At 49.5% G+C, this 26,189-nt stretch overlaps 1 protein-coding gene across 1 annotated transcript in view; it reads left to right on the top strand.

The window, feature by feature from the left end:
- Nucleotides 1-7,577, top strand: part of ALX4 (ALX homeobox 4) — a 45,745-nt gene extending 38,168 nt beyond the window's left edge. Inside the window, exons 3-4 of the mRNA XM_012452411.1 lie at nt 4,846-4,974; nt 7,248-7,577. Coding sequence (XP_012307834.1) covers nt 4,846-4,974; nt 7,248-7,577 — 459 coding nt within the window. The remainder of the gene's footprint in view (nt 1-4,845; nt 4,975-7,247) is intronic.
- The last annotated feature ends 18,612 nt before the right edge of the window (nt 7,578-26,189 follow it).

The following is a 26,189-nucleotide window of genomic DNA, read 5'->3' on the forward strand; positions in this document are numbered from 1 at the left end:
TAGGGTTCAAGCGATTCTCCTGCCTCAGCCTCCCGAGTAGCTGGATTACAGGTGCACACCACCACACCTGGCTAATTTTTGTATTTTTAGTAGAGAAGGGGTTTCACCATATTGGCCAGACCGGTCTTGAACTCCTGACCTCAGATGATCCGCCTACCTCAGCCTCCCAAAGTGCTGGGATTACAGGTGTGAGCCACCGCATCCAGCAAGGCTGCCATTTTATTTCCCTCCAGGTCCTAATGAATGTTTGAGGAAGGACGGCAGGGCAGCCGGGGCTTTCCTGTGAATCCAGAAGCCCTCACACACCCCCAGATCTCATTTGAGTTTGGACAACCAGCCACTCACATGGCTTTACATGCCTGATTTTGGACAGGTATCCCAGCATCTAGCTTGAGTTCCAGCAAATGGATTGGGGAGGACCACAGGTGTAGGTAGGGAAAGGAACGTGGCTGGTTATAGGAAAGCCCTGTAGATGCTATGTTGGTGTGGGATAAACCAGTCCATTTTCTGCACAGTATGTGTGTACATTTGTGTTTGCATATGTGGGTTGCATGCGTGCTTCCTAACAAACATATGGGAGTGCCCAGGAGTAGAATTCATTGAGTACTGAAAGAAGAATGACGCTTTGAGTACAAATCATGAAAATGAAGGCACACAGAGCATTTTTCAGTCACCACAACTAAAACAGTGTTCTCTGCACACATGCACATGTGTGTGTGTGCACGTACACACACATACACATACACACACACACACACCAACTTCCAAAATGGAGTAGAGGTAGCTTACAATTAAAGATTTATTATTTCAATCTAAAAACAAGAACGATGGCATGAAATGCAGAGGTGATGTGGTAAAATAAAATTGAGGCTAAGGTTCATAGTTGCCATTGAACACAAACTTCAACTTGGAGCTTCCTGGCAGCCAAGGCAGAAATGGAAACTCTGATGTGTTGCCTACCTTATCATCTAGTGGGAGGGCCATAGAATTATAGAATGGTAGTGCTGGAAATGATCACCCCATCTTTCCATTTGATAGACGAGAAAAAAGAGGCTCAGAGGCGGGAAGGCATAACCTGAAGTTAACAGCAGCGACTGAGTAGCAGCACTGAGACTGGAATCTAGAACTCCCGAGTCACAGTCTAGTGCTTCTCTGACTTCAGTTTGCTGTGCCAGGACACATGCCAGATTGTTCAGAGGCTTTTCTTTGTATAAAGGCAGCAGGGTGGGTGGGATCTTCATGTGCGTCAGACCTCTGGGTTAGCCCTAAGCCTGGCAGTGTCCCGGGGGGGTTCAGGGGGTGGCGATGGAACCCCCGCCTGCCTCTGCTGTGCTTGTTCAGGGCCATGCTCAGCTGGTGGCAAGCCAGGTGCCTGGCGCAGAGTGGTGGTGGGGACAGGGAGGGGGAAATGGGGGCCCCAAGATGGACTTTTCCTGGGAAGAAGCCTGGGGTTTGGCCCTGCTCCAGGGGGCTGCAGGGGCCTGTCTCTGCTGTCTGGGATTCCAATCTCTGCAGCTGGTGTCTGAAGACAATAAGACAGAGGCCTCCCCGCCCTGGGCCACCCCGCCCTGGCCCCAGATGGGCTGCGGTTAGTGAGGCCTCCGCCAAGACAGTCAGTTCCTTGCACAGCCCGGTCTTTGGGAGAGGCCTGTGCTGAGTGGGCCCAGGCCGGGGTGGTCCTGGGGTGTGACATTCAGATGGGGAGGACAGCGGGGACCTGGTGCTTGGCTGCCCTCCGGGGCTGCACGGTGGAGACGGGACTGAGGCGCAGAGCCTGGAGGCACAGACGCGGACCTGGGGGCTGGTGTGGCATCTGGAAGGGAGCTCTCAGAGAGCCTGGGGTGTCAGGGGTCAGAAATGGAAGGACACTCCAAGCCTCAGGACATGCAGATGTGAGCACAGAAGGGGCTGGGGGATACCCCTGCTGCCTCAATTTATGGGGGAGGATATTGAGGACCGGCCAGGCTCACCTAGCTTATGTTGGGATCTGGGCAGAAAAGCCAGAGTTGGGAGCCCAGAGTAAGGCCCCAGGACAAAGGAACGTGAGGAGGAGGAGGAAGGAGGAAGGAGGTGGGCAGCCCTGCTCCCACCAGCTGCTGGCCTGACTCTCACCATCTCCATCTTCAGCTCTCAAATAAATCCCTCAGCCTGACCCTTTTCCACTCCTGTTCCAAAGACGATGCTGGCTCTACCGGCCTCTCCCCCGCCTGCTCATCTGTCTTCCCCAGATAACCCGCATCTCCTCCTCCCTCACACTCAGCTCCAGCGAGCTGGAGTCCCACATTCCACTCCCCCATACGGCTCCTCCCTCCCCTCTAGACCCCTTTGCCAGGCTCTGGCCACCTCCTTCCTCCCTCGGGGTCCCCCTCCACCCATCCCTGGATGCCCTGTTCCAGAGCCTGCAGAGACATCTCCTACTTCCACAGTCCCACCATGGGGACCTGAAACCTACAGAGACACAAGGGGAACCCCAGCAGTCACAGTGACAGAAAGAAAAAGAGAAGCCCTCTCTCTCCGCACCTCCAGTGGCTTCTCCCCTCCCCCAGCTTCCCCCACAGAAAACCCTGGGAGGCTGAGGAAGGAGCGGAAAGACGGAGCTAAGCCTGCAGGAAATTAAACATGAAATGAAAACAAGCTCCTCTGATTCATTCTCTCATCCTGGCCCCAGTCTCCCATCCCAGGCCACTGATAAAGGGGGATCCCGTTTCAGCAGCGCGGAGAGGAGACCCCATCTGCCCTTGGCTCCCAGTGGGCGGCCAGGGCCTGGATCTTAGGAATCCCTGGAGGAAAAGGGGCCCTGGGAGGCTCCAGGGCAGGGGCTGAGACCCCAGGCTCTGGAGAGGGTCCGTCTCTAGGGCAGAGGCTTCTCCTCCCCAGACAATGTGTGTGCCCACATGCACGTGCACGCAGGCACACTAGTGGGTCCACTTGGGCACACACACATATGCTTGGGATGAGGAAGGGGAAAGCAAGTTGTGCAGGAGTGGAGGAACATACTCATGTGCCCCCCTGCACCTCGCTCACCCCCACCCTCCTCACAGTAACATGAGACATGTTCCCCGCTTCCTTGACCTCTTTCCTCTAGCAAAAGACAGTGAGAAAGGTCAGGAGCTGTAAATAAACAAATGGGAAATACTCTACAAATTCTTGGACTGCATTTCTCATCTATTTCCCCTGCTGCGGCTGTGAGGCACCATTTGCCATGCAGAAACTGAGCCCCTTGGTAATGCCAGTACTTCCATGAGCCCGTCCATTGGCTAGCTACACTGGATGCCCAAAGATGCCAGGCAGCGTCTGCGGGGAGGAGGTCCACACCTCCTTCTCCCCTCCTTGCAGTGGTTGCTAGGAAGCTCAAAGGCTCTGAGGCAGAGGAATATTGAGAGCTGACTCCTATGTTTAGCTCAGCAGCCGCACTGATTGTGATGGATGGAGAAGGGTTTCCACCTGGAGAGCAGGGACTGGACCTCAGGAAGGTTGGCTTTCTTGATACCTAGGCCTGGAGGAGCCTGGCAAGACTCCTTATGGCTCTGCAGCCGAGGCTGTTGTCATGGCTCTGTTCTCCCCACCTGCAGCATGCTGTCTGAGGTGTGCCTACTTGCATCTGAGTCTGCAAAGCCAGCAGGCAGGTGCACATCAAGCTGGCAGAGACCTCCCTCTGAGGAGCACCATGGTCCATCTCTGAATCAGCCCCGAAGCCATTTCTGGCCCTCCTTGCTCTCCCTCTCTCACCCATCCTGTCCCCACTGCTCCTTCTCCAGATCCTAATCCATGGGCCAGGGGTAGAGCAGCTCTTGCTCTTGAGCCTCCGGAAAGTTCTCAGCCTTCCAGAAATGCTCATGCGAAGGAATAGGACCCAACACTCCCCACCACCAAGGACCCCAGTGCTCACGGCTGACTCAGAGACCTCCCTGCCTAGTCAGCCTCCCAGTCAGACCAACATCCCATCCACTCGTGCTCAGTGATGGGCGGGCCTCTGCTTCCTTTCAGCACCAGGCCACTCTTCCACACAAGATTTTGTGGCAACTGCCTCTGCGGACGGCACCAAGGACCAACCCCTTCACTCGGCATTCAAGGCCCTCTGCGATCAGACTCTGTTTCTTTCTCTTCCACCACTTCCTTCAAATTGACCTCTTTAGGTTTTTGGAAATGCCTTGCTGTTTCTAAACCCAGGCTTTGACTTTCCTCCTTTCAGCCAACCATTCAATGCCCAGCTCCTGTCCTTCCTCCAGGAAGCCTTCCCTGACTGCCTCTATTGCCCAGCAGAGTTCCTGTTCTCTCATGGGGCCTCATTCCCTTTAACACAGGGCAGTTCTGAGCTGGGAGACCGTTTCCAAAGTGAAGACTGCAGACAGGATGCAGGGAGGAAGGCATCTGGACCAATAGGCCTCAGAGATCCATGAGCCTTTTGGAAAACTGGGGCAAAACTGTGTGTGATTGTCTAGGAGAACACGTCTGGAGGAGCGTTTGAAGCTTTTATGAGCTTCTCCGCAGGACTCTGTAACCCACAGTGGGTTGGATGACTGCTAAGATGACCAGTGACTTGTTTCATGAGTGGTGACACTTGCCTGCTCTAGGTTCTGAAGCTTAGAAAAATAAAGATCTCAAGATCATGCCCACGGCTAGTGGGGGTAACATACCTTCCCAACTCAGAGTGGATGATCCTAGATTGTCAGCTCGAGGACAAAGACGAAGGCTGACATTTATGTGTGGCACCCCCGCTTCCCGAATGCACTGCAACTGATGGGGGGGTGGTCAAGGGAACAGTTTGCACTGCCTGAAGGTGAGGTCTCCAGGCCAGCGTCTCGCCCTGGTGACAATGGTGACAATGGCTTCTTTGCCCTGTAGGTCTGGTTCCAGAACCGCAGGGCCAAGTGGAGGAAGCGGGAGCGTTTTGGGCAGATGCAGCAGGTTCGAACCCACTTCTCCACGGCCTATGAGCTGCCCCTCCTCACCCGAGCGGAGAACTACGCCCAGGTAAGTCCTGCCCTGAGCTGTCTCCTTGGATCCCCAGCCCCTGGTGCTCTGAGAATGAGCCTGTTGGAGGAGAGCCCAGGTCCCTCAAGATGACTTACGGCTCCAGGCTGTCCTTCCGTCTCAGTCCAGGGGTGTGCCTATTCATACCAGAATATGGGAGACCCAGGGTTACTCTGTCCAGCTAGTCATTGAACCAGGCTTGGCTGAGCTTTAGGGAAAGGAAGGTTGGGGCAGTGAGAGCGGCTCTTTCCTCCACTAGCCTTGGCCACTTTTGCTGTGGGTATCAGAACCCAGGCAGGCAGAAGGCCATCCAGGCCATCAGATACCGCTCGGAGCGTCTCTTCAGAAAGCGCGCTCTGAAATCCCGAGGACTCGTGGCCAAGTTGGAATGAGCCTGGAATCCTGAGTCCGGGAACTTAGGTTGTCTCCCCAGCTCCAGGTCCTTCTCACTTCAGGCAAGTCTCAAGTCTCTGAGCCTCCGTTTCTTCACCTGTACCTTGGACATGGTGAAAGCGTCTGCCCAGCACTGTTGAAAGACAGATGTAAGGTCTAAATTCAATTGTGCAAAAGGATTTTGTGGATGGAACAGTTTCAAGAAGCTTGTGTGCCTGTGCTCGGCTTCTAGGGCTGTGTCCTCCCCTCCCGCCCCAGAGCATTTTCCTGGGTTATCTGTCAGCCAGTCCCCTGGTGTCCTTCGAGTCCTCAGTGAGATGCAAGGGACAAGAAGTACTGAGTCGCATCAGGCACCTGGGATGCTTGGAGAGACTATTTCTAGCCAAGTCCAAGTCCACTCCCGACACACCTCAGCCTGCCCAGCAGAAGTGGCTGTGCCCTCCCTGCCCAGGCCTCATGCTGGCATGGCCTCTGCCTCAGCTCCAAGCCTGGCCCACCCAGGAGCCAGCCTGTAGCATGGGCACCCCTGCCTCCTGTACTGTTCCCTGACCTGGTTCTGTGATAGCAAATGGTCTCTGGGCTCTCCACCCAGACCAGCCCTGCATACCCTTTCCCCCAACTCTGGATTCATGGGACATGGGGGCAGGGCGCAGGCCTAGAGGTGAGGCTGAGGAATATGGGGTGTCTCACACAGCGCCATCGGCATCAGCTCGCACTGTTCTTCCATTCTCTTTCTCCCCTCTCCCTCCCTAAACTCAGCCTCCCTCTGTCCTCCAGGATGGAACTCCAGCTCCCTCCTTGGCTTTGAGCTTTGTTGCCTGAGCGCACAGCTGGAGGGAGAAACCAACGCAGGGCCCTGCTCACCACCCCACCCCAGCCTCACTCACAGCAGCACAGAGTGCACGCCCAGACCTCTTCCGAGAGCCGGTGGCACGAGCCCAACCAGTCCCCCTTCCCCTGCACCTCGGGGAGAAATGCAGTTCCTTCTAGGATTAGGGCTGAGCTCCTTCTCCCTGCTTTAAAATGCCTCCCTTGAGTGTACTCCAGACACACGTGGGAGGGCAGGCCGGCAGAAGCCCACCTGAGGCTACAAGAATCCCAGTTGCATAAGCTGAGAGGCTCCTGGGTCTTCCATGCTCCAAGTCTACCTCCTTATACGTGCTTAGAAGGCAGAGGATGATGGGAGCCCCAGGTGAAAGTTGGGGAGGGAAGGGAAGCCAGTGGCACCGATGGAGGATAAGATGGCCAGCTCACCCCTGCTCATGCCCTCACCCCCTTGGCATGGGAGGTCAGGCCTTGGCTCTGGCTGTCCACTCCTGAGGCAGCCCCTCCTGTCCTGAGTTAGTTTTAAAGCCTCCTAGTTCAGTCCCTAGAACCTCAGCCACGGACTCTTGGCTTCTGGAAGGTTTAGGCCCTTGCTACCCACCTTACCCAAGCCCTCCCCTTCTCTGCTACTGGTGGGAGCCCAAAGGAACCTTCGATCCCAAAGCTCTTTGAGTTGAGGGCTGCTCACCGTGCTCAGGTGCCTATGGATGAGCTGGAGGTGAATGAGACACAGCTGCCATCCACAGACAGAGAGGCCAAGTCCGCAGCTGAGTCTCAAATTAGGAAGCCAGCTGGGGGATTGAGCGGCCACCCTTCCACTGGACCCTTGATGAAGTCTGAGGTCACTCCTTAGAATTGCATTTCCCTCCGCTGCTAGCCTGGCCCTGGGAACAGAGATGCCAGCATGTAAAACCCACGGCCGCAGGGGAATCTGGATGTCCATCAAGAACACTTAAGAGGGGCTTCATGGGAAGGATGGTCAGTGAGCGAGGAGGTGCTCTGGAGAAGGGGCGAGCCCCCCGCTGGCTGGTGACATCTCTCCCTTCCTCTCCCAGATTCAGAACCCGTCCTGGATCGGCAACAACGGGGCTGCCTCGCCCGTGCCGGCCTGTGTGGTCCCCTGCGACCCAGTGCCTGCCTGCATGTCCCCTCATGCCCACCCCCCTGGCTCTGGGGCCAGCAGCGTCACCGACTTCCTGAGTGTGTCTGGGGCTGGCAGTCACGTGGGCCAGACGCACATGGGCAGCCTGTTTGGAGCAGCCGGCCTCAGCCCAGGCCTCAATGGCTACGAGCTCAATGGCGAGCCGGACCGCAAGACCTCGAGCATCGCGGCCCTCCGCATGAAGGCCAAGGAGCACAGTGCGGCCATCTCCTGGGCCACATGACAGGGCACCCCCGCCCCGTCCCCACCTCGGGACACCACGGGCCACGCCCATGCCTTCCAGGCCCCCAGCCTCCCACTCGACTTTCCTCTTAGGAACCTGGCCTGGGCCAGGGGCCTAACCCTCAGCACTTTCAACCGCCCCAAGTCTGAGGCCCGGTGGACTGCTGGGAGGGAGGGGGCAGCAGGCCCCTGCCCCTCCCTGGCACTGAGGCCCTGACCCCTGCTCCCGGCCACAGGCAGTAGAGAGAGCCAGGTGGCCACGTTTCTCAGCTTCGCATCCACGATAAGCTGAAGGCGCTTTCTCCCTCCCGCTCCTCCGCCCTGCCTAGTTGACCATGAGTCAAAGCTAGATTTCCATGCAGACCCAGCAGCCTCACCCGCCTAGTGTTGTCCATCCTCTCCCTCCCTGTGGGGTCCCCCGGTCACCAGGCCGGGGACTGTGTGTCTGAAGAACAGGCTGCCCTGCAGAGACGGCCTCCTGCCCTCCCAGCTTTCTCTCCCTGGAAGCACATGGAAGCCGACCAGCTGGGGCCAAGGCACCAGCCTCCCCGTCCCCACGAATAGCGACAAGTCTGATGGAGCTGGCTGTCTCTGGGCTGGACACACCCGGAGACAGTGGGTAGAGGAGGACAGGAGCTGGAGCCAAGGACCCCTGCTGCCATCCAGCAATGCCAGTCCCCAGGGGAGATGTGGGCCAGCCCCTCACACCCCAGAGCCCCTGGCTCCAGGTGGTCACTGTAGGGGAGGAGCCGGACTTGGGGGAGGCTGGGAACACGGATGCCACTAGGGATCCCATGGTGCTAGAAGAAGGAAAGCTCCTGGGAGGGGGAGGCATCTGGGTGGGGCAGGGCCCGGGCCTGGCCTCCAGTGCAGTGGGGAGGTCTGGGCAGCTTTGCTCTCCATCCAGAGCGCAGTCAGGGTCCCTCCAGGAGGATGCGGAGGGGCTTGTCCTTCCCTGCCCTACCGCGGCCGCTCCCTGGCGCTGCTCAGCAGTGTCCCGGCGTGGAAGGACTCACAACTCGGAACATGTAAGCTAGGCCTGGGGGCCAGGCAGCAGAGGGTCCAGAGCCGCATGCGGGCTTTGGTAGAGGACGTGTGGCCATGATCAGCCTCCAGGTCCTGCCAGAGCCTCAGACTGACTGTCCTCCCTGCCATCTCTGTCACAGCGTTTTCACTGCCCAGAGCCTTCCACAGCAGATGGGGGCTCTGTGTCCCTCCAGGCACTGGGGAGGGTGCTGTTCTTCTCCACACAGCTTTCTACATTCTCTAGAGAGCCTGCCCTTCCATTTCTTCCCTATGAACCCGGACTCTCTGCCCTCTCTCCAGCCTGCAGAAGGGCTCCAGGCCTGGGCTCCTCAGCATGGCTTGCTATGGCAGATGAGGGTGGCAGGAGGCCCTCCTAAAACCAGGCTTACTCCGTACCTGCCTGCCTGACCCTGCAGCTTGGGTCTGGCCCTGGGCCCCAGCCCTCACCTCAGCTGGGACTACACAGAAACCGTCCTGAGGCAGGCCTGTCAGACCCCAGGGGTCCCTCCAGCAGGCAGCACCCCCGCATTGAAGCGCTTGCCTTTTCTACCTTCTCCCGAGATTCCTGTCATGGAGTCAGGCCAGGCCCATGAGGCGCAGGGTCACGGACACAGAACGGCCTCCTGGGTTGGGCTGAGGGCAAACCTGGCATTGTGGAGTGAGGGTCTCAGGTTGGGGTGACAGCCTCCCGCCTGCCTGGTGTTCTCATCTGCTCTGGAAACCAGGCTGAGGAAGAGTCTGGCTGTGGCCTCTCTTAATAAGAGTCAGACCTCTTTGTGAACCGTAGCTCTAAAATTGATGTTTTAGAGGCGAAAGGGTCTTTGACTTTGAATTAAATGTTCTTGGAGGCTTGGCTTTAAGTTGTTTCAAACATTTGAGGACCTTGGAGTAACTTTCAGGAAGGTTTTTGTAGTTCTGAGCTTTGCTGGAATAACCGACTCCCCCAAAATCTAGCCAGGGAAGGAAGCACTTAAGGCTGGGAAGAGTTCCCCCATTTCTTCCCTGTTTTCTTCTGAAATGCTTGTGGCTGAGGAAGGATGGGGAAGGAAGGAACTTTCACCCCGGGTCTTTCTCCCCATGAGAGAATCAGAACAAAGAGGAGGAGAGCCAGGTAGCTCCAGAGTGGGCGGGGAGGGAGAGTGAGAGCTTTAAAGGGGCTCTTCTGGAGGGGCCCCTGGTGCTCAGTTCCTCCATGTGTCTGCTCTCTGGCTGGGCTAGACCCAAGCCAGGCAAATTTCAACCCAAAAACTTGAGAAGAAAAAGCATCTATTAAAAGGCTCTGTGGCTATGGCTGCCTGTCCCAACACACCCAGGAAGTGTCTAGGATTAAACATGTCAGTGTGAAATGTTCCTGTTCGTCTCTCCAAAGGTAGCCACGCACCCCAATCCTGTCCTCTGTGGCTTGACCCAGCCCTCGAGGGCCACCTAACCACACGAAGTATGACAGGACCACCTAGTTGGGAGGAAGCTTAGAAACCCTCTAGTTAGTCCAATCCCTTCGCAACAGAGAAGACCCTGGCCCAGAGTGGAGAAGTGACTGCCCTGACCTGCATTTGCCCTGATACAAAGCTGAGAGAGGACCCTGGGATGTGCCACCCAGAGTGTGAGGGCCGGGCCTTGGGGCCTCGGGGGTGGCCAGTGCGGCACGGAGCTCCCAGTGTCTCATGGGCGTACACTCAGCAGCTCGGTTCTCCAGAAGATAACCTTGGGGCCTGGTCCCTTCCCAGATGGGTTGCTGGGCCTGGCTTTCTGCACTGCAGAACAGGGACCCTCTGCCGTGTCAGCTCCTGGGATGACTGAGCAAGTTGGGGCAGCTGCCCAAGGCCGTCTGGAGCTAGAGCTCATGAAGGCAGGTGGAGAGAAGCATCTACCTGCCACGTGGTTTCACTGCTAAGCGAAAAAGCTAAGAAAGAGGAGGATTTCCTTTGGTTATCTGCCTAAGATCTCAACAGAGATGACAACTTAAAGATGAAGTCATGGGTGGCCGGCAGATGGATGGGCAGCCTCCTCACACTAACCGCCTCCAGTCCTTGCTGGGCGTAGGTTTCAGCATGGCAAGGCTCAACACTAAGGTGCTGCTACTGCCCTCCAGATGCCAGCACCGCTCCCGGAGCATGGGAGCGAGGGCTCTGGTGGGCACACCGAGAGGCTTGTCTCCAAGGCTGAAATGGCGCTTGGCGGACATGGGCTGTTAGAACTTTCCTTGAATTCTTTTAACTATACTTGATTCTCAGCACTCACTACCATGCCTCCAGCTTTGGGAAGCACGGCGGCCAGGTTAGCTCAAAGACACTGTGATGGGGTGGGTGCAGCAAGTGTGAGGTGGGTCCCCAGCACACATAGCTATGACCACACTGGACCCAGCTCCCTGCCGCCTCCTGTCATTTCAGCTGGGCCAACAAGAGGAACGTTTCCATGAAAACTCCACATACCCTGCTTCTGCAATCATCCCCTCTCTGGGCTAGATGGTGGGGAGACCATCTTCGAGAACAGGAAGACATGCGGGGGTTCCTGGTCTGTTTCGTGGCCCTGACGGTCAGGTGCAAAGGTGAACAGGCCTGGCGGGGGGAGGATGGTTAGCAAACTGGCTCCCAGGATAATAGTCTGTGACTCTCCAGTTAAAAAATCAGAAGGTGACAAAGACCCATCAACCCCACTTCACTTCTTTCAGGATGCTGTAGGGAGCAAAGGTGCTTCCACAACCCAGCCTCGGCCTCTCCTTTCTTCTCCCTTCACTCACACACATAGTGCTAGGCCCTTATACTACTGATTTTGAAGGACAGTTTTCAGTGTCTAATCATCTGTTTGGGTGTGCAGTGGTTGAAAAAAGAGAGCTGAGTGCTAGAAGGTACGTGAACCTCAACCGATACTTAATGTTCACATTGTAAGATATTTTAACCCTGTATAAATGCAACTTCTCCTTTAGCTTAATGGCCTGGGGTGAACTATTAAAAATATATATTAAAAAATAGAGTAAAAATCCAGAAAAATGTAAAAAAAAAAATGAGGTCGGTTCCATAAAGTTTTACTGCCTATACCACAATGTACCTACATTATAGCAAAATATTAAAAGAAACGTTCTTGCCTTTTAAAGTAAGTTATTGCACTTACATCTTTTTTGGGCGAGGAGGAACACAGGTGGGAAGGAGATGTAGGGTCCAGGTGTGGGCTAAATGGAGCACAGAGGCAGCTGGGCGCTCCCAGAACACGCTTTGCTGGCCCAGCCCAAACTGTTTGGTGGTTGTTATTTGCAATAAACTCCTTCTCCTTCCTCCTCTCAACTGGAATCTGTCTGTTTTGTTCCTGACTTGTGACAGATGAAATGTGATCAGAGGGGCCTCTGAAATCTCACGTTAATTGAAGTCGGCAAAACATACTAACAGTGCCCTTTTGAACTGCTGACACGGTACAGAAGGGATTACCAGGGCTAGATGAACAACAGGTGGCCGGCTGATGCTCCCGCACAAAGAAGGGGTGCATGGCCTGCAAAGGTCTGGGACATAGCCAGCCCCCTTGTCCCAGAGGACCTGTCTGCACTGCCGGGAAGCTAGAGGGGGGCAGGGAGTACCAGAGCCCACTTCTCAGGCAGCCCAAAGGGTCGCAGCAGTAGCTTCAGAGGCCATCTGAAGACAGCTCCTTTCCTTGCCTGCCTGGCATCTGGGGTGTGCTCAGCACAGATTGTGCCATGAGGTCTTCACAACCAGTACTGCCAGCCCCTCAGTGCTACTGAGTACTGTTCTGTTTCCAGGGGCTGTTCTGAAAGCAGGAGGAGAGCCGGAGCACGGAGAGCCAGGCTGCTTGGCACCAGGAGCACAGGGCGGGCCTCCATCCAGGAGAGGCGGGTCCTAGTTCTGGCTCTGCTACTGAGTGGCCAGGGGAGCTGTCCTTCCAGGAGGTATGGCCAGACAACTGTTAAAGCAAAGCCCTGAAGACAAATTAGGAAACAGAAGGAACCCAGGGTCTACCGTGGAAGAGGTGTTTTCTTGCTTTCCAGCATGAAGGTGACTCAGGAAGAGGCAGTCAGCCTCCAAGGGACCACCGTGTGAACAGGGAGTCATTTCTGTTGACCAAACCAGCTGACTCTCAGTTCTCACATCTGAATGAGAGAATAAGCCCCTGTCCCTGCTCAGCTTTCCAGTGTGGGGGGAGGATTAGGTGGACAACGTCCCTGCATGGGCTTGGCAAGCCAGTGTGGTATAGTGACATGAGGGACAATGATTACTTCCAGAGAATGACATTGCCCTCCAGCTCCCAGCTGTAAGTCTGATGAAACAACAACAATAGCAACAATAAACTCCTTTTCATCCTCCCTTTCCAGCTATTTGAACACTGTTTTCTCAGAACCACATCTCAGATTTGATACCTGTGGCGGTACATTCACATTTAGTATAGCCCCAACTGGGTTTTAGATTGATTTGGGCTGGGAACTTGTTTTTTTTTTTTTTAAATGACACCTGCCCTATATTAGGGGTCAGGGTCATGGTAGCGCTTGGATGCTCCACACCAAATCACTGCCAAGTCACAGGGCAGGAATTGAAGCAGAGAGAAAGAAAAGCCATGTGCAAACCACATGCGAAGCCAGGGGATGCTGTCTCTACCTCACGCCCTTGCTTCTTCTGTGGGAGCTGAGCACCCCCCAAATCCCGCAGAGTCCAGATGGGCATGCATCACTGCTAAAGAGGAAGACTGGCCTGATGGGTGATGTAGGCATCATGGGGGATGCAGGGAACCCACCCCTGGGACCGGTGCCTCTGAATGGTTTCTGAGGAGGACAAGGCCAGCGCCAGCAGGGCCTCCTCTGACTGTGGACCACGGCTAAGCCCTTCACTGTCTGACCACCCAGCACAGCTCATTGTTCCCCAAGCCATCTAGGCCCTTTCATTTGGCCACACCACTGGACTTGCTATCTCTTCTTTGAATGCCTCTATCTCCTCCCTAGATCCCCTCCAATGCACCCAGCCACTCTGCAAGGCTTCCTCCAAATGATAGCATCTTCTGTGATGCTCTTTCTTAATCCCATGACCTCACCCCAACTTCCACCCCTAGGTCAACGGCTGCCCCTCTGCACTTCCACAAAACTTTGTTTAATAATATCATGACAGGCTGGGCATGGTGGCTCACACCTGTAATCTCAGCACTTTGGGAGGCTGAGGCAGGTGGATCATCTGAGGCTGGGAGTTCAAGACCAGCCTGCCTAACATGGAGAAACCCTGTCTCTATTAAAAATACAAAATTAGCCGGGCGTGGTGGTGCATGCCTGGAATCCCACCTACTCGGGAGGCTGAGGCAGGAGAATCACTTGAACCCAGGAGGTGGAGGTTGGGTGAACCGAGATCGTGCCATTGCACTCCAGCCTGGGCAACAAGAGCAAAACTCCGTCCCAAAAAAACCACAATACCATGATGGCACATAATACCATATAAGTTATCTATTTATCCACCTGACTTCCTCACATCCTTAAAAGGCTCTTCTAGGAGGAGACAGGCTATATTCACATCTGAATGCCTGAGAGAATAAGAATATCAGGTCATTGGGTGAATGAATGGGAAAGTGAGAATGATGAGATGCTCTGTGTTGATTAAGGGTGGGAGGAGGAGGGTCAGAGGACAGCAAGGATTTGTTTTAGAGAGGTAGAAGCTGACTCCGCCCACTAGAGATATTCCTGGAGTGTCAGAGCCTCTGCTTGACCATGAACCCCACCCACCCCATTCTTCCAAGATTCATATGCATTCATTATGAGCTATGGCCAGGGCAAGAAAGCTGCCCTCTTTAGTGTTGCCAGGGTTGGGCCAGCTCCCCAAGATGGCGCAAGAGGTCCTGGGTCCAAGAGTGTTCAACTGGAAGCTTCTCCACTTGGTCCTGGGCTCAAAGCCTGCTTTCTCCAGCATCCCTGGAGAATCCTCATGCCCTGAAGCCCTCCACTCTCAAACCCAGCTTCAGCAGCTGTCTGAACACAGCTCCTTTCCTGCATTGGTGCCAACCCCAGCAGAAACCACTCTTGCCTTCAGCTCATCACCAATTCCATTGTTCCAGGTCTTGCTACAGGCAACTCTGCCAACCCCAGGGCTCCACATGCTCGTTGGGCCATGTGACAGCAGAATCCTCAATGTGGAGAGCAGGGCATGGAGTGGTGGTGGTACCTCTCCTTCCACATGTCCAGACTTGCATGCTCAGCAGCTAAGGAACAATAGGCTCTCCACAAATAGCCAGTTCCCCAAAATAGGGCTGACTGCAAACTGTCTATGTGCACAAGTGAGAAGATGCAAGTTAGCGCCAGAAGACAATGGGGTGTGAGAGTTGAAATTTTCCCAGGAATTCTGTGTGATTCCAAACAGATTTTTTTTTTTTAAGCTCCACACAGACCAACAGGCTTAAGGAAGGGCAAACCTCCACAGGGAGCTTCAGTTTATGAGCATGTGTACACCATGTGTTAAGGTGTTGCCTTAACTAGTTGGGAGAAAACCCACTGTGGTGCCTGCATGAGATCTGCCTGGAACCCCAATCAGGATGCAGTTCTTAGATCTGCAGAGGACACAGTGTTCTAGCCCTGCCTCCTGGGATTTCTCCCTTGGCGGCATCACAAGACCCATCTCTGTCCCTTCTCTGTCCTCTACCCACAGTGTACCTCTGTAATTTCCAGGCTCTTTGGGAAAGGAAGGGCTCCCTGTGGCTATGATAGTAGGGCCAAACTACACCATGGGGAAAGAATGAAAATAAATGAGTGTGTGTGTTTTGAGAGGACAGGGGAAGGGGATAAACGCCTAAGGAAGGATGGAACACAAGGCAAACCATAGCTCTTCTCCAAGATAGGTATGGACAGAAAGCTCTGTCCAGATGAAAGCATCGGGGAGCACTGGCCAGGAAGCCACATGGTGAAGCAAGAGACAGGAGACATGAGTTAAAGAACAGACTTTGCAACTTACTAGCTCTGTTACCCTATGCAAGCCACAAAAATGCTTCCATTTTCAATTTTTCATCTGTAAAATGGGGATAACCAACTGTTTCCTGCTTATCTCATCAGATGGTTATGAAGTCCAAAAGTTAAAATATTTGAAAATAGTGAAGAGTTGTACAGAGGGGGAATCATGCACACTGGAGGCTGAGAGGGCCAAAGGGGTTAACTTCCATCCAAGTGGCTAAGGGCGGGGTGCCAAACATTGGAGAACTGCTTCACAAGTTCTATGGACGTCATACTATGCAGCGCTGGGGATGCTTGATATTATGTTTATCAGATTGGCGGGGGTGGGGAGGCAGTGAGGGATCTGGGGTGAGCAGTATATTAATCTCCTTGGGCTGCCATAACAAAATACCATACAGTGGGTGGCTAAGAGGCATTTATTTTCTCCTAGTTCTGGAGGGCCAGAAGTCCATGATCAAGGTGCTGGCAAATCTGGTTTCTGGCCTCTTTCTGGCTTATGTTAATAGAAGACGGCCTTCTCTCTGTGTCTTCACAGAGCCCTTCCTCTGTGCACACATGTAGACAGGTCTGATGCCCCTTCCTCTGTTAAGGACACCAGTCCTATTGGAGTAGGGTCCCACACTTATGACATCACTTAACCTTTATTAACTCATTATAGGCCCTATCTGCAAATGCAGTTACATTGGAGGTTAGCACTTCAATATACGAAGGCGGGGGCACAACACTGTCCATAACAAGCAGTGTGGCTGGTATGTATTATAGGGGTGACAGGAAGGCAAAGAAATGGGCAGGGGGCTGCTTTTCCCATCCCCATATCCAAAAGGGTCTCAGCATCCCCAGCAAGTTCCCAACTGGGCCCAGCAACCGTCCTGGTTCAGTGCCCTCTCACTTTCTACACAGGCTACTGCTAAGTGGTTACATCTCATTCCCAGTCTCTCACTGGTCCACTCCATCAACAATATGGATGCCAAAACCCTGCTCTGATCCATCCTTAACCAGCACATTCACCTGAAAACCTTCACACGTCTACAGACTGTTGTTCCGGCTCTCTGATGTATCCCTCAACTCCTGTTCAGTCTTATTGTTTCTAATTCCCTAGTCTGGGCTCTGTGCTCCTACAAACTCAGGACAGCCTTTACTTTCCCATCTTCTTGTTTCCTTTCACTCCCCTCAGGTTGAATGCCTGCCCCAACATGCATCTTTATTTGTTAAGGATTTTGCAATTATGTTCAGGAGGGTTATTGGTTAACACACCCCTGTCCACCTAATGCCCATCTCCATGGATTAACTCTTCACAGCCCCTTCAAGTGCTACCTCCTTGAACAAGTCAGAAGCAATCCCACTCTGCTTCCACAGGGGGTAATGTGTGCAATTTGTCCTTTGTCATGCACTGTCTTATAAAGCAGATAGGACTACCACTGATTAATCTCCTGTGTTTATCAATTCAACGAGCTCCTTGAAGGCAGAAATGATGTCTTCTTTGCCGTTTGTCTAAAGCACCTGGCACAGCATCTCTCACGTGGCCAGCATTTAATAAACGTCAGCTGCCTACCTGTCAAGTCCGTATTCCATACCAAGAACACACCAGACTGAGGCAATGAGACTGGAGGCATCCTAGATCCTGAAGCCCTAAGCAAATATGCAGGTTAAGGATGGAAAGAGACACTGGTACAGGAGAAAACCAAGGAACTATGAAAGATGACACTTTTTAACCATCAGTTTTCTTTTTCTTTTTTTTTTTAAATAAATACTTCATACATATAGTACATACTCTTTTGTGTCTGGCATTTTTTTTTTTTTTTTTTTTTTTTTTTTTGCTCATCTGTTTTGGAAACTCGTCCATGTTGCATCACTCAATAGTTCGGTATTTGTATTGCTGAGCTGTATTCCATTGTATGTATAGACCAGAATTTGTCTATCCATTCATCTGCTTTTGAACATTTGACTTATTTCCAGCTTTTGGCTATTATGAATAAAGCTGGCTATGAACATTTGTGTGTAAGTCTCTGTGTGGATATGTTTTCTATGTTTTTTTTTTAATTCAGGTATGAAACTTTGTCAAATGCTTTTTCTATATCTAGTGAGATAATCACACAAATAGTCTTTTATTCTATTGTGAATTACACTGCTTTTCCAACATTAGGCCAACTTTGTAATCTTATAGTCTTGTATCAACCTGCTAATGTTTTGTTAAGGATTTTGCATTTATGTTCAGGAGGGCTATTGGTCTGCAGTTTTCTTCTTGTAAGGTTTTTATCTGGCTTTGGTGTCAGGGTAATAATGGCCACTTAAAATGAATTGAAACATAATTCCTCCCCTTTTATTTTCTGAAAAGGGTTTGAATAAGATTGGTATTATTTCTTCCTTAATTGATAGAACTAACCAGTAAAACTATATGGACATAGATACTTCTTTGCAAAACATTTTAAATTACAAATTTCTTTAACAGATACAAGGGTATTCAGATTTTCCATTTCTTCTTCAGGCAGTTTTGTCAATTTGTGTCTTTCATGGATTGTGCTCATTTCATGTAAGTTACACAAATTATTGTTATAAAGTTCATATTTCTTAGTCTGTTCGGGCTGCTATAGCAAAATATCTTAGACTGGCAATTTATAAATAATAGAAATTTATTGCTCACAGTTCTGGAGGCTGGAAAATCCAAGATCTAGGGGCCAGCAGATTTGGTGTCTGGTGAGGGGGCCCATTCCTTATAGATGGCACCTTCTAAGTGTCCTCTCATGGTAGAAGGCACAAATGAGCTCTCTCTCAGGTGTCTTATAACAACACTAATCCCATTCATGAGAGCTCTCTGCTCATGACCTAATTACCTGCCAGATACTCCACCTGCCAATACCAAGACACTGGGGATTAAGTTTCAACACACAAATTTGGCAGGGGGTGGGGTGGGGTGGGGTGTGGGGAGGCACACAAAAATTCAGATCATAGCAATGTATTATCCTTTTAATATGTTTAGAATCTATTCCAATATTCCCTCTGATTTTTGATACTGGTAATTTGTATCTTAGTTTTTTTTTTCCTTTAACAGTCTTGAGCAGTTATTAATCTTTTTCAAAGAGCCAGTTTTTGATTGATTTTTTCCATTGTTTTCCATTTTCTGTTCCATTGATTTCTGCTCTTATCTTTATCCTTTCTACTTACTTTGGGCTTATTTTGCTCCTTTTCCTAGTTTCTTAATGTAGACTTCTCTTCTAATTTAAACTCTTCAAGTTTTAAATCTTTATGTACTCTATCCTACACATATTGATACAGTTTTCATTTTTACTCAAAATATTTTCTAATTTCCTTTGTGTCTTATCAACCCATGCATTATTTAGAAATGTTATTTAATTTCCAACTATTGGGGATATTCTCAAGTATCTGTTGATTTCTGATTTAACTTCACTGTGGTCAGATAACTTTGTAATGTTTTCAATTCCTGTAAAATCACTGAGACTTATTTTTGTGCAACACATTTGAGGTAAATGTTGCATGTGCACTTAAGAAGGTGTATTCAGCTACAGTGGATGAAGCATTTTATAACTGTCAATTAAGGTTGTTGATAGTGTTATTCAGGTCATCTATATTTTTCCATTAACTTGTTATATCAGTTACTAAGAGAGGAGCATTGAAACATCTATATATAATTGTGGGTTTTCTATTTTTCTTTCAATGATAGTTTTTGATTTATATAGTTTGAGGCACTGTTATTTAATGCACACACATTTAGTATTACCTTGTTCTGTCTTCTTGATGAATTGATTGGCCTCTTTATCATTATGAAATGGTCCTCTTGCTCCCTGTTGATATAATCACTCCCACTTTTTCATGACTAATATTTGCATAGTACATCTTTTCTACCCTTTTACTTTTTAAACTTAACTCTGTCTTATAGTGGGTTTTTCTTGTAGACAGCATGTAATTGCTCTTGCTGCTGATAATCTCTGCCCTTTAATTACAGTGTTTAGATCATTTACATTTAATGTAATTGGTGACATGTTTGGGTTTAAGTCTACTATCTTGCTCTTTGTTTCTATTTGTCCCTATGTCCTTTGTTTACTCTTTCTTCTTTTCCTGCTTTTTGATTGAGTATATTTTTGATATTCCATCTCTAGTATTGCTTTATTAGCCCTGCCTCTTTAAAAAGTGATTTTTAGTGGTTGCTCTAGAGTTTATAGTATGCATTTTTAATTTATCACAGTTATCTTACAGACACCTTCCTGGTTTTCTTCCTAATTCACTGGCAACTACTTAGTCTCCTTTGCTGGTTCTTCCTTTTGTTCTCTACCTATAAATGTTAGAGTTGGCCTAGTACTTAGGCCCCCATCCTTGTCACCTTTCTAACTACACTAATACTCTAGGTAATCTTATCAAGTCCTAGAGTTTTAAACCCACCTTATTTTCAGTCATAACTTTTCCTCTGAGCTCTAGATAACCAACTGTTTAAATGACACTACATCTTGGATGTCCAACAGACAAACTTAGCATGTTTAAAGTAGAGCTCTTGATTTTTCTGTCTCAACATGTCTTTGCCCTTACCCTGCTCAGTCTGACATGCTTCAGCTCATGGTATCATGTAGTTACTCAGGACAAAAACCTTGGAGTTACCTGCAAATCCTCTTTTGTTTTAATCTCTTATATTCAATTCATCAGTACATCCAATAAACTCTACTCCCAATATAACTTCTTACCACCTCTGCTACCATCCTAGTTTAAGTCTCCATTTCTTACTTGGGTTCCCTAAAATAGTGCCCTAACTGAATTCCTTTCTTCTACTCTTGCTCCTTACAGCCTACTGTCCACTCAGTAGCAGAGATAACCTTTTTTAAAATGCCATTCAGATATGTCACTCCCTTGCTTAAAACTATCCAGTGTCTTCCCAGCACACTCACAGTAAGACTACAGAATCCCTTTGGCCCATATAATCCTAACACAATTTGGCACTGGCCTAACTTTCTGGCATCATGATCTATCATGCTCTCCATACTCAATATGCTTCAGACACTATTCTTACTGTTCTTAAAATAAGCTGAGCTCGTTCCTGCCTGAGGGCCTTTATACTAGCTCTTGCCTCTGCCTGGTATGTTCATGGTTCACTCCTTCTCAACATTTGTATTTGTGCTTAAATATCACCTCTGATCAACCTACCTAAAATACCACCTTATGCCCGTCATTATCCATCTATATACTCTACTTTATTTTCTGCACAGCATTTATTGACATTTGAAATTATATTCACTTACTTGTTTTGCTTATCTTCCTCATTAGAATGTAAGCTTGATGAAAGTAGGTCCATTGTTTTGTTCAGTGCCATATTCTCACACCACAAACAGTATCTAGCACTCAATAACTGCTCAGTAAGTATTTGATGACTGAAGGAACTCATCACATCAGCTTTTTTATTTTTTAAGGGAAAAGAATCTTTTTAAAATGATATACTTAAAAACATGAGAAAATTTACTTTCTCCTGGTCCTTTCTCTGAAAGTAAATTAAGTCTTGTTGTCAGATGCAATTCTCTTCAGTAATAGCCTTCAGGTTCAGATTATGTACACAAAAATATTTCTTTATTTTTAAGATGACTCTTAACCAGAGTCATCTGTCCTGAGAAGTAGATAATAGTCAGAGCCCAAGGTGAGAAACAAAGTTGTGTCCTGCTCATAGTCTCATGGGATACTTTTGGTGTGTTGTTAAAGCGTAAAGGAACCAAAAGTCATTCCTTAGGAAGTTCTCAGAGTATTTCCTAACCCCCAGACTTCCACACAGCATATAATATATTAGAGTGGACTTCCAGATGTTTCCTTTCTATCCCAACCTCATCCAAGACCATCCTCTCCATTGAGATGGTACAGATGACATGAGAGTTAAAAGAGCATCAATTTCTTATTAATAGATATTCATCATTATAACTTCCAAAGAAGGGCCAGGGTGCAACTGGCAACTGGAAGGTGCTATGAGAAGAGAAAATATGTATATACCCTTGGATCCTTCATGCATTAGAGAAGATGGAGTTAGTGGGAAAAATATATATATATCCTTGGATCCTTCATGCATTAGAGAAGATGGAGTTAGTGGGACCCTCATTTGACTAAGTTGTAAGATATCAAACCAACTGGTGACAAAAAGGCTGTTAGGAAAAAAAATACTGGAACTATGTCCAGAAAACAGGACAAGATATTTAGGTGCAGGGTAGACAGAAGAGAGGAGATGAAGGTGAACCCCCAAGGATCTACTAGAGAAAGACCACTGGAAATCCTATAGGAGCTGCTGCCACCAATGTACAATTTTCGTTAATTACCTCAATTGTGGCTGTTATCCCCTTAATGAGAAACATAACTTTACTTCTAAGCAGGCAGTGAGGCTGGCAGAAAGTTGAAACCTGAAAATCAGCAGATACAGGGTTGCATACGGCCCTTTCTGTTGAAATTAAGTCACATAGAAAACACAGGGAGAGGACTCCAAATAGCTTCAGACAGCAGCCAGCCATGCAGGGCCCTCAGCAGGCACCGGATGGACGCTCTCTCGACTCCTCAAAAGAGGCCCAAATCACAAGTGCTCATTTCAATAACGTAAGAAAATAAACATGGGGCTTATTTATAGCACAGGAAAGGGACTGGGGCAAAAGAACTGCTCATTTGGTAATCCACCCTGACGGGGCCAGATAGGATCCAGACCCCCAGGCTCTCTGGTAACAGGGTAAGCAGAAATAGGGGCCGGAAGAGGGCTGGCTGCCAGCATCACCAGGTACAATCTGGTAAACAATCTGGTTAATAAAAGGGGAAGAGATCTGATACATCATCAAACCATCCCACCAACTCAGGCATAAATGCTCTTGGCATCTCCAATTTCTGGTTGAGGAAACTAGGGCATGGTCAAGGAAAGACACTGTGAGAAAAGGACATTTTAAACTCCTTGCATCCTCCATACGTTGGAGAAGATGGGGTTCACGGAATCCTCATTTACAGCTGGGACTAAAACATACATGCTTAGAATCCTAGGACTCAGATGGACTCACACCATCTTACCAAGCTCAAGAACTCCCACTAGAGCTGGAACTCAAGAGCAGTACAGGGATACTGTCTTAGTCAACTCTAATTGCTGTATCTCCTGGGCCGAGCACACTGCCTGGCAAAGACTACATTATCATAAGAAAATGAACAGTTGGGATAACAGAATGACTGAATACATGTTCTCTTACCTCAACTGGATCAGTAACTAGCTGGTTGTTCTTCAGCTGTAGTCACCAGAAAACCAAATGTTCCTTGAGTTGATGCTTGGGTATAATAGCCAATGATATGTTTGCAGCTGTAAGTAAAAGTCCAGATAAATACATTCTAAAGGGAAGGTTGTATATGGTGGCAAGGACTGGTGGCTTCGGTGTAAGATATATGGATCCCTGCTCTGTCAGCTGCTCCCAACCCACGTGCAGTGTCTGAGAGACTGTAGACAAGATGGGGCTTTGCTGAGGAAGCCTCTAGCAGACACAGCTGCCTGGGACCTCTTGAGAACTACCTTGTCTTCTGTCTGATAGTTCTGTGCCCTTCAGGGAGAGTGTAAAGAGATGCAACCAGTGGTCCAACCAATTGAGAGTGGAAGAAAGGAAAATGCACTATCCTGGGTCAGGCACGGTGGCTCCCGCCTGTAATCCCAACAGTTTGGGACACTGCGGCAGGAGGATCACTTGAGCCCAGGAGTTAGAGACCAGCCTAGGCAATATAGTAAGACCCTATCTCTACAAAAAAAAACAAAAAATTTAGCCAGGTGTGGTGGTGTGCACTTTTAGTTCCAGATACTTGGAAGGCTGAGATGAGAAGATTGCTTGAACTCAGGAGTTTGAGACTGCAGCAGTGAGCCATGACCACGGCACTGCACTCCAGCCTATGAGACAGTGAGACTCTGTTTCCAAAAAAAAAAAAAACTTCTCTACCCTGAAATGGTTGCAAATGTGAAGAAACAAAATGCCAGATACAGATGCTGGTGATTCAACTATTTCTTGAAAAGGAAAGAGAGGTCTGGAAAGTTGGGAGAGGGGGCCAAACTTTCTCTAGTCTAGTCATCTTCCCACCGTTGCCAGCAATGGAGAGCCAGAAATGTTAAAAAATGGCACAACGTTGCCTGTACAGACCCACACCCTCCCAGGAAATGTGGGGAAGCTGGGGATCCCTAACAGTCCTTTTTTTGTTTGTTTGTTTGTTTGTTTTGAGACTGAGTCTCGCTCTGTCACCAGGCTGGAGTACAGTGGCGCAATCTCAGCTCACTCTGGCTCTGGGTTCAAGCGATTCTCCTGCCTCAGCTTCCCAAGTAGCTGGGACTACAGGCACGCACCACCATTCCTAGTTAATTTTTATATTTTTAGTAGAGATGAGGTTTCACCATGTTGGCCAGGATGATCTCGATCTCTTAACTTCTGATCCACCTGCCTTGGCCTCCCAAAGTGCTGAGATTACAGGCACAAGCCACCGCACTCGGCCCCTAACAGTCCACTTAATGGAGGTGGAAGAGAGGCTGTGGTTTCAGCTTAGAATGCCCTCACCTAGTCTTCAGATAAACTCACAGCTCCCACCCTAAAAATGAAGGGGAAACATTAAAATTTAGAATGGGTCTTGCCTCGCTGACTTTCCTCGGCCAAGATAAGCTCGATGAGACCTGTTCACAAATGATGCATGCATGGCTGGTATAATGGGACCAAATGCTGCCCTTGATTTTACTCAGAAGTAGAAAGTGGGTGAGTACCAAACACAGGCTGAGGATTAGAAGCTCCAGGGCTTGACCAGAGCTCTGGGGTGAGGTGAGTAGGGGCAGGCCCCACAGGTTTCATATGCCTCCAGGCCCTGCAATGGAAAGCTCAAGTTGCTTCCAAAGTCTCTCTGGATGGAAGCTGCTGCCAATATGGTTAACACTCCTGCCAGAACTGCTCCTCAGGAAGCGGCTGGAGGAGGTATGTGGCCAGTTTAGCATTCTCTGCTCTGCCTCTCCGTGCCAGGGCTGCTTGGGGAATAGCCCGTTGTGGCTTCTTTTGCTGCAATGGAAGAGTACCTGGGCCAAGAGAAATGGAAAAAGCAGAATACCCCCAAAGAAGCTACAAAGCAAAGGAAACGTACCAGGCTCAGGATGGGTGGCTGATGGGAAATCTCCAACACCCAAAGCCTTTGCCCTATCAGCTGGGTCCCCACAGGACCTAACTGCAGGGCCAGGAAGCGCCTTCTCAGAACCCAACCACTTCCCAAACGCAGTCTCTACTTCATCTACTTTCTCATTACTATCTTGGCTAAAAACCCTCAGGGGTTCTTGGATGTTAACCCCAAATCACAACTTCAGGACCTGTGGCTAGAAACATGCTATCTTTCCTTGATAAAGATGCTCTAGTTTCCTTGCTGGCATAGTGCCTGTCAGAGGCTCGCATCCTAGAAGGAAGCTGGGATCACAGGGTTATTAGCAACACCTTTGGCCAATGAGAGCAAAGAGGGAACTTGTCTCTCCCAGCTCCCAGTCCGCGTCAGCACAGACCAGCATGATGGTCAGTTTTTTCCAAAGGCAGCAGAGAAACCAGCACTTAAAAACCAAGAGTTTAAAGCCCAGCTGGAAGCAGATGAGGCTTTGGCAGAGAAACCAGAGTAGTCAGAGCTTTGGACATAATGACACTGAGTAAAGAAAGGATACAGCAGAGCATCACTGGCAGGAAAGAACATGAGATTCTGACAACTAAAGTTGCTGTTTTCCTCTTTAATTCTCCCAGAAAAGGAGGTTAATGCCTAAATGTGTGAGGGTTCGTAAAATACATGAGAAAAAAATTTTAACAACTACCTAATGTTAATCAGCAAAATAAAAAAGTATTTCCAGCACTGGCATTCCAAGCAGGCCCATCCCAGTTAGGTCCCTGGGGGCAAAGGCAGTGGCTCAGTATGCACTTGGGCCAGGGCCAGTTCAAGTCCGTCTCTATAGGCCAGTTAAGATGTGATTTCTTTAAAAAGATTTCTTAATCTAAAACCAGCTGTTGTCTGCTGTAGGCCAGAACATGACATTTTAATTAGCATTATTGTTCCGCTTCTGAAACCAGGCTCTATGGCATCCCAAGGGCAGACGATCCTGACCTAAGCTTATGGGTGAGGTTTGCTGTTGAGCAGCTCAAAAATACACTAACAAGGAAGTGGAGTCCCTAGCCCATTCTGAATCCATGAATCACCATCACCTGCTATAACCCTGCCCTGAATTTCTACCGTGATTGTACCGCCTATCTGTTCAGAGGGTATTGTCATCTTTGAGGTTGTTTCAAGTGCCTAGGATATAATGTTCCTTCTTCAACATAAATTGTTTTATGCTATGTTGCAAGATCTAATCCCCAATATTCCTGGGATTAATGAGGCACTTTAAATGGAGCTGTAAGGCCTTTAAAGTCCAATGACTCCTATGATGGTGATAAAGTCACACAGCTCTCTAGGGCTCACAATGAACTCTGATTAAAGAGTTCCTCTTCTAAAATCAAAGGACTATCAAGATTTTAAAAAAGAAAAATTGAAAAATGTACCCTTTGGGAGAGAAACTATATTAGAAACCAGCCACTTAGGTAGTGCATTCAGCGATGAGTAAAAGGGCAGACAGATCTGAAGAAGCCAGGGCAATATGACACATACACAACGCCAGCACAATCCATAGCTTTCGGCAGAGATTTC

This window comes from Aotus nancymaae, unplaced genomic scaffold (genome assembly GCF_030222135.1).
Source record: "Aotus nancymaae isolate 86718 unplaced genomic scaffold, 86718_ANA_hifiasm-v0.15.2.pri h1tg000059l, whole genome shotgun sequence".
In the NCBI taxonomy this organism is placed as follows: Eukaryota; Metazoa; Chordata; class Mammalia; order Primates; family Aotidae; genus Aotus; species Aotus nancymaae.